Below are 8,266 nucleotides of genomic sequence, written 5' to 3' on the forward strand. Positions count from 1 at the left end.
GAATATCGGCCCAAGTAGAATCGTTGTTCGGGTGAAGCGGAACTGTGGATCTGAGCACTAATTAATCCTTTGTGTTTAGGAAATATGGGGGACAACGTTGTCCTGTCCCAGGGGAGTTGATGCCTGGCCGTTTAAATCCTGTAGTTCGTCGGCTTGTGTGTTAAAAACATCCGGGTCATAGGGGTATAATTAGTTCGTAGTCATATGCTTGCAAAATCCTTTCAGGCTTCCATTGGGGCCTCGTTTTTAACCTTCTAGGCTTTAGGTCCTCTGATAACATATTAAATAACTTTTAATATAAGATGCCCACCACTTTTGTTTTTAGGTCTATAATATTTTTGATGTTTATGGAATTCTTGGATGCTTACTTACGTTTTACAATTTCAGGTGTAGGGCGTTTTGTTCTGTCTGCACTTTGTTCCGGAGCCCATTGGTATGGTTCAAGTCGTTTATACCTCGGAGTATCCTGCGTGAATGCTTCATGAAATCTTCATAAAAACATATTCGACAATATTAAAGCTATAATCACTTTAGCTAATATTCCTTGTTTATACGGTAACGCATTACTTGGTCCTAATGACTTGTTAATTTTCTATAAGATTTACCCCGCTTTCAAAGCAAATTCCCCACCAACAAACCAATGCTAATATAAAGATTTATTCAAGGAACTCACCTTGCGATAGATCCCATCTTCAGACTGTTTTCCCCGATTATCTTTTTAACGCTTTCAGTCCCCGATAACGATCTTGGAGTTTCTGGAGGTTGCGTGTCTTGCATCGGACTAAACGCTGGCTAACATTTGCCCTCGGTTTCTCCCATGCGCTGTTTCTGTACCCTGCCTAGAGAAAAAGACCCCTGAAATGATTTACATTTCAGCATGGGGTTTGTCGTTTTTCGCGGGCTATACCCCCGGCCCATGCGCTATATTTGCACATTTCAAACACATGGTATTTGGGTGTGTCTAAAATGTTAGGATCCTTTTGGATCTTTCTAAAATCTCCGGTCCAGCAGAGGTAGGTGCGTAGCACCAGATGGCAGGGGTCGGGCTGGCGGTTCGCGTCTCGACATCGCCTGGAATCGGAATGACTTTTTAGCCACCTAGAAAAATAACCCTACAAAGTTTTAGATAAGCCTGTTAAGATAGGAAGGTTCGTAAGACACAATATTATTGTTGGGGCGTAGGCATTGTTTGCGAGGGCTAGCTGTAAACCTTTGGTTCAAAGACCCCCTGGGCATTAGAGCGAGGAGAGAGAGAGAGAGAGAGCCTTCTGAGCGCAGATTGCAAGGGTATTTTTTTAACACACCCACCCCAGCCCAACCCACTTTTTCTGTTTTTGAAACACACACAGCCCCACTAAAGAAACTCCCTCACGGCACATTACGGCGCGCACATGGCTTTTTCCCGCAAGTTTTTTCTCACCGGCAGGGGACGACTTGCGTAAGGAGTGAACAACGCGAGGGTTCACTAAACGTGGGTGAGTTCTGATTTTAAAAACATTTATTTCATTCAAAATATTAGTACATACATTTATATCCTTACATTCCTTAAGGTCTTTTTATCGATGCCTTTCTTACAGACTCCAGGGGGCTATGCAACCACCCGCCATTGTCCGCTGTCGAGTTCGCCTCAAAAGGCAAGGCTCTCCTTCGCTTAGGTACATCAACAAGCTTGGTAAGTTTTCACTCCCAGGCGATAGATCTCCGTAGCCTTTTGTCTTGGACTCGCTGTTCTCAAGAAAGCCTCGCCCAGCGCTTTAACTGTTCCCGATTTTGGATGGAGAAGTGTCCAAGCTTTTCATAAAGGTTATCGAAAATCGGATAATCCATACCATTTAAAAACTAAACACAGGCATAAAAAATGTTGACATCTTTGCAGGCTCTGGACAGCACAGGGAGAATTGACAGACTTCTCTTGTTAGCATTTAGCACCATCATAAAAATTCACAGGCTAAATTGTGCACTTTGTTATTAGGGCATTAGTCCATTGAACGATTCTTAGAGCTTTCAGATCACAGCGTCCGCAGACCTGTTCTTCCAAACGCATTAGCCCGGCAGCTTGTCACCACTCAGAGCCTTGTTCAATTTTACAGAGAGCCAGCTCTGATCTTTAGCCATTCTTCTATCCCCAGAGCAGGAGAAAAAATCCCAGGTTCTTGCCTGGAAAATGGGTTTGGACTCCCACTGTCTGTGAATACTTACCGTAGAATCCTCAGAGGTGGAATATTTGTAAAAAACAAGGGGAACCCAATAGGGGGGGGCCCTTCACTCGCTACCCAAAAATCTCTTAAAACATTCTTGGAGCTTCACACACGAAGCTTCTCAAGGCTTTGGTCACTGGGTTCATGACAAGCCGAGGCATACATCCCTAAAATTGGCAAGGTGTCATTTTTGTTTAATACTTCAGGGGGTTTATCTTGTGCACTCCTTAACAGGAATTTGCTTCAGCGCTTTATAAGCGGCATTACCAACCCAAACCGTAAAACCGCAGTAACAGGTTCTGACCTGACACATGGTCACTTACTCAACCCACCAACCCCCCCTGGCATGCAGCCCTTCTACATGACATAGGGTCATAAATCATTTACATAGGGTTCTATAAATCAGGCTTTGGGCATCAATCATTAACGGCCTAGTCAAATGGACCCGTTACTCACCCCATAGGCCCCCACCTAACCAGGCTTGCCTGACCAATGATAGAACATTGCACACGTCAACCACTACATAGGGTTCACATAGAGTTCACATAGAGTTCACATCAGGTTCATCAATCAAAATTTGACACGTCACATCTACTTTAATCTCTCTTTTTTTCTTTTTGGTAAAATATGGTCATACATGGGCAGGCAGGGGTTAGGAAGTGCAGCTCAGTTTCCACCTCATTTTGTGGGCAGTGTGCACATAGCCTGTCTTTTCTCTTGAGAGCCATGTCTGCCTACAGCGGCCTTTCTCAATAGCAAGGCTATACTCACTGAGTCTGTACATAGCAAACATTTCCTTCATTTTGGGTCAGTCACAGTGGTCAGGTATTCTGCCACTGTGTACTCTCCTCTTTTAGGGCCAAATAGCATTCTAGTTTGCTCTGTTTTGCCTAGTAAATTCTTTCCAATGTGTCAAGTAATTATATTTTTGTTTTTCTCATGATTTGCTTGGGTCTACTGTGTTGCTGTCCTGGGGCTCTGTGGGTCTGTTTGTGTTTGTGTGAACAGAGCCCCAGGACCAGCTTGCTTAGTGGACTCTTCTCCAGGTTTTGATTGCTAACCTCTGAGGGTTAGAGCTTGAGGTGTCACACCTCAACAAGTACTTCGGAGTATGGGGCTAGACGGTGCACTGTCCTTCTCTCAGCACATATAAAAGCTGCAGGCTTTTAAGGTTAAATTAGACTTGGTTTCCTCTATCGTAAATCGCTCTTCCTTCATGCCAGCTGCAAACTAACCCTGATTCAGATGACTATCCTACCCATGCTAGATTACAGGGACGTAATTTATAGATCTGGCAGGTAAGGGTGCTTTCGAGCGCTAGATGTTCTTTACCATTCAGCCATCAGATTTTGCCACCAATACTTCCTCTCTACAGTGCCTTGCAAAAGTATTCATCCCCTTTGGTTTTCCTCTAATTTGTTGCATTACAACCTGTAATTTAAATGGATTTTATTTGGATTTCATGTAATGGACATAGAAAAAATAGTCCCAAATTGTGCGTAAGATATGCGTGTAGAAGTTAGAAATTAAAAAAGAGTAGTTGTTTAAAGAAAAAAAAAAAATTAAAAAACGGACCAGAGTGGTGTGCATATGTAATCACCCCCTTTGCTTATGAAGGCCCATAAATAAACTGGTGCAACCAATACCTTCAGAAATCACATAATTAGTTTAAATTAAAGTCCACCTGTGTGCAATCTAAGTGTCGCATGATCTGTCACATGATCTCGAGTATATGTCACCTCTCTGAAAGGCCCCAGGAGTCTGAAACACCACTGAAGCAAGGGGACCACCAAGCAAGCGGCACCATTGAAGACCAAGGATCTCTCCAAACAGGTCAGGACAAAGTTGTGGAGAAGCCACAGGTCAGGGTTGGGTTATAAAAAATATCGAAACTTTGAACTCCCACAGAGCACCATTAAATCCATTATTAAAAAATGGAAAGATATGGGCACCACAACAAACCTGCAAGAGAGGGCGCCCAACAAAACTCACACGACCAGGCAAGAGAGGCATTAATCAGAGAGGCAACAAAAGAGACCAAAGATAACCCTGAAGGAGCTGCAACGCTCCAACAGTGGAGATTTGAAGTATTTGTCCATAGGACCACTTTAAGCCTGTACACTCCACAGAGGCTGGGCTTTACGGAAGTGTGGCCAGAAAAATCCATTGCTGTAAGAAAATATAGCAAACACTTTTGTGTGTTCGCCAAAAGGCCATGTCGTGAGAGACTAAGAGACTAAACATTGTAGCGGCTTTCTTTGGCCATCAAGGAAAATGCTATGTCTGGCGCAAACCCAACACCTCTCATCACCCTGAGAACACCATCCTGTTTTTCATCGGCAAGGACTGGGAAACTGGTCAGAATTGAAGAAATTATGGATGGCTCTAAATACAGGGAAATTCTTGAGGGAAACCTGTTTCAGTCTTCCAGAGATTTGAGACTGGGACGGAGGTTCACCTTCCAGCAGGACAATGACCCTAAGCATACTGCTAAAGCAACACTCAAATGGTTTAAGGGGAAACATTTAAATGTCTTGGAATGGCCTAGTAAAAGCCCAGACCTCATTCCAGTTCAGAATCTGTGGTATGACTTAAAGATTGCTGTACACCAGCGGAACCCATCCAACTTGAAGGAGCTGGAGCAGTTTTGCCTTGAAGAATGGGCACAAATCCCAGTGGCTAGATGTGCCAAGCTTATAGAGACATACCCCAAGAAACTTGCAGCTGTAATTGCTGCAAAAGGWGGCTCTACAAAGTATTGACTTTGGGGGGTGAATAATTAAGGTTTCTGTTCTTTTGTCTTACTTCTTGTTTGTAACACAATAAAAAATATTTTGCATCTTCAAAGTGGTAGACATGTTGTGTAAATCAAATGATACAACCCCCCAAAAATCCATTTTAATTCCAGGTTGTATGGAAACAAAATAGGTAAATTCCAAGGGGGTGAATAATTTTGCAGGACACGTCACTGCATTCTATACTCCTCTGTAAACTGGTCATCTCTGTTTACCCGTCGCAAGACCCACTGGTTGATGCTTATTTATAAAACCCTCTTAGGCCTCCCTCCCCCCTATCTGAGATACCTACTGCTGCCCTCATCCTCCACGTACAACCCCCCGTTCTGCCAGTCACATTCTGTTAAAGTTCCCCAAAGCACACACATCCCTGGGTCGCTCGTCTTTTCAGTTCGTTGCAGCTAGCGACTGGAACGAGCTGCAACAAACACTCAAACTGGACAGTTTTATCTCAATCTCTTAATTCAAAGACTCAATCATGGATACTCTTACTGACAGTTGTGGCTGCTTCACGTGATGTATTGTTGTCTCTACCTTCTTGCCATTTGTGCTGTTGTCTGTGCCCAATAATGTTTGTACCGTGTTTTGTGCTATTACCATGTTTTGCGCTGCTACCATGTTGTTGTCATGTTGTGTTGCTACCATGCTGTGTTGTCATGTGTTGCTGCCTTGCTATGTTGATGTCTTAGGTCTCTCTTTATGTAGTGTTGTGTTGTCTCTCTTGTCGTGATGTTTTGCCCTATATTTATATGATTTTTTTTGTTTTTTATCCCCGGGTTCCGAGGAGGCCTTTTGCCTTTTGGTAGGCCGTCATTGTAAATAAGAATTTGTTCTGTCTTGCCTAGTTAAATAAAGGTTAAAAATATAAAATAAATATATATATATGTTTTTTTGCCAGACCCTAATTAGTAATTTTATGTTCCTTTTGATGGCATAGAAGGCCTTCTTGCGTCGTCTCTCAGATCGTTCACAGCTTTTTGGAAGTTTCCTGTGGCGCTGATGTTTAGGCCGAGGTATTTTTCATTTTTTTGTGTGCTCTAGGGCAACGGTGTCTAGATGGAATTTGTTACGTTGTCCTGGCAACTGGACTTTTTTTTGGAACACTTATTTTTGTCTTACTGAGATTTACTGTCAGGGCCCAGGTTCTGTCAGGGCCCAGGTCTGTCAGGGGCCCAGGCGGCTCTGACAGAATCTGTGCAGAAGATCTAAGTACTGCTGTAGGCCCTCCTTGGTTGGAGCTAGGAACACAAGCATTTCGCTACACCCAAAATAACATCTGCTGTGTATGTGACCAATAAATTTATTTGATTTGATGGTGTGCAGGGTGAATACGTGGTCTGTCGTACGGTCTTTGGTAAAAAAAATACTATTTGACATTTGCTCAGTACATTGTTTTTACTGAGCAAATGTACGAGTCTGCTGTTAATGATAATGCAGAGGATTTTCCCCAAGGTTGCTGTTGACGCATATCCACGGTAGTTATTGGGGTCAAATTTTTCTCACTTTTGTGGATTGGGGTGATCAGTCAGTGGTTTCATATAGTGGGGAAGATGCCAGAGCTGAGGATGATGTTAAAGAGTTTAACTACAGCCAATTGGAATTAGCGGTCTGTATATTTCATCATTTCATTGAGGATACCATCAACACCACAGGCCTTTTTGGGTTGGAGGGTTTGTATTTTGTCCTGTAGTTCATTCAATGTAATTGGAGTTTTTAATAGTTGATTCTAAGATTTGTATTTGATCATGTGTATGTTTTTGCTGAATGTTATTGTCATGACCCAGTCACTTAGTCATGAAACATTCACTTAGTAAATTGAGCCACTAATAGTCGGCAGAACCCAGAAGATGAGGCAGACACAGCAGGTACTTGAGACGGTGATTTAATAAAGAAAAAAGGAAAAGAGTCTTCAGGCAAAAATATAAATCCACAACGTCAAAAGTAATTCCAAGAGAAAAAATGTATATCCTCCAAGACACAAGGAAAATCCACAAAGTGGTAAGAACAGCAGGGAAAAAACAAACCTCAAAAGAAATCAAAATAAACAAGAACAAACCAGAGTATCAAGAAAATCCAACTGGAGAAACAAATGTTCACAGCATGGCTGGGCTGGGTGCTAACATCAACACAGAGAAAGAACTGAGGAACACTAAGGGTTTAAATACATACAAGGGAAATGAGGCACAGGTGCAAATAATAACTGGAACAAGGGAAAAAACAAAAGGGTCAAAAAAGCCCAATGTTACTGTGATATCTTCCTGGGGAACCTGAAGATGTACAAGTCTTCTGGGATATCTTCATCAGGTCATTTCGTTTTCAATACTTCAATGACCTTGTAAACCTGTGTATTTTGTGCGGAAACATTTCTTTTTTTTCATTTTTAGTGACCAAAACCTGAACAATCCTGGCAAATCCTGACAGTTATAGAGCAAAAAGATTGGAGAAGTGGTTTATCTATACATCTCTGTTTTGGATAGATTCTTCGTCTTGTTGTTTGTTTAGTGTTTTCCAATTTTACCAGAAGTGATTAGATTTCTATGGATTCTTCAATGACATTAGCTGATTTCTGACGTGCTGTTCCTTCTTTTTCCGTAGTGTATTTCTGTATTTTTTCAGTGATTCACCATAGTGAAGGGTAGACTCAGGTTTCCTGAGTCTCTATGTTTTGGTTGGACAGGTTTCTCAATCTCCCTCACTCTTCTGACTCCTGTTCTGCCCTCTCTTAGAAAAGAGAAAGCTGGAAACATCCCCATGGAGCCAGTAGTGGTTGAGAAGATGAAGTTGGTGAGTTTGAATGTGTGTACAGTATTCTACAAAATATCTTCTATTCTAGGTTTGGTATTTATTTTGTCTTCAGTTATTCATGCTTTCTTTGTTGTTGACTCTTTCAGAAGAGAGAAAACAGCCCAAAGACACAGACCCAGTCTCCGTCTATCTCTGACCTCCTAGGACTTGTATGCATTCAGTGCACCTCTCTACACCTACTCACATACACATAGTATTTCAACAGAAATGGTCAATATTTGTAGCAACATTAGCCTGGTCTCTATATCTGTTTTGTAGCTCTTGTCAACCCAATAATTCAGTGGTTAAGTCAAAACGACGAAAGGAGTTGACGAGAGCACAAACAGAGGACTGGTACTCAGGGCGTGTCTAATAGTACTGATGTGTCCAAAAAACTCACACTCTTTCTGCTGTTCTCTCTCTCTTCGTCCTCCCTCTCCTCTCTCTCCGTCTCTCTCTCTCTCTCGTCTTCTTCGACTGCTCTCTCTT

General features: G+C 42.2%; 1 protein-coding gene across 1 annotated transcript in view; it reads left to right on the plus strand.

Annotated features, from left to right (window-relative positions):
• LOC112074812 (stromal membrane-associated protein 2-like) overlaps positions 1 to 8,266 on the plus strand; it is a gene marked incomplete at its 5' end in the record, with an annotated part of 26,828 nt that overhangs the window by 4,164 nt on the left and 14,398 nt on the right. The window contains 2 exons of the mRNA XM_070440686.1: positions 7,720 to 7,777; positions 7,885 to 7,947. Of these exons, the coding sequence (XP_070296787.1) occupies positions 7,720 to 7,777; positions 7,885 to 7,947 (121 nt within the window). The remainder of the gene's footprint in view (positions 1 to 7,719; positions 7,778 to 7,884; positions 7,948 to 8,266) is intronic.

This window comes from Salvelinus sp. IW2-2015, unplaced genomic scaffold (genome assembly GCF_002910315.2).
Source record: "Salvelinus sp. IW2-2015 unplaced genomic scaffold, ASM291031v2 Un_scaffold2827, whole genome shotgun sequence".
NCBI lineage: Eukaryota > Metazoa > Chordata > Actinopteri > Salmoniformes > Salmonidae > Salvelinus > Salvelinus sp. IW2-2015.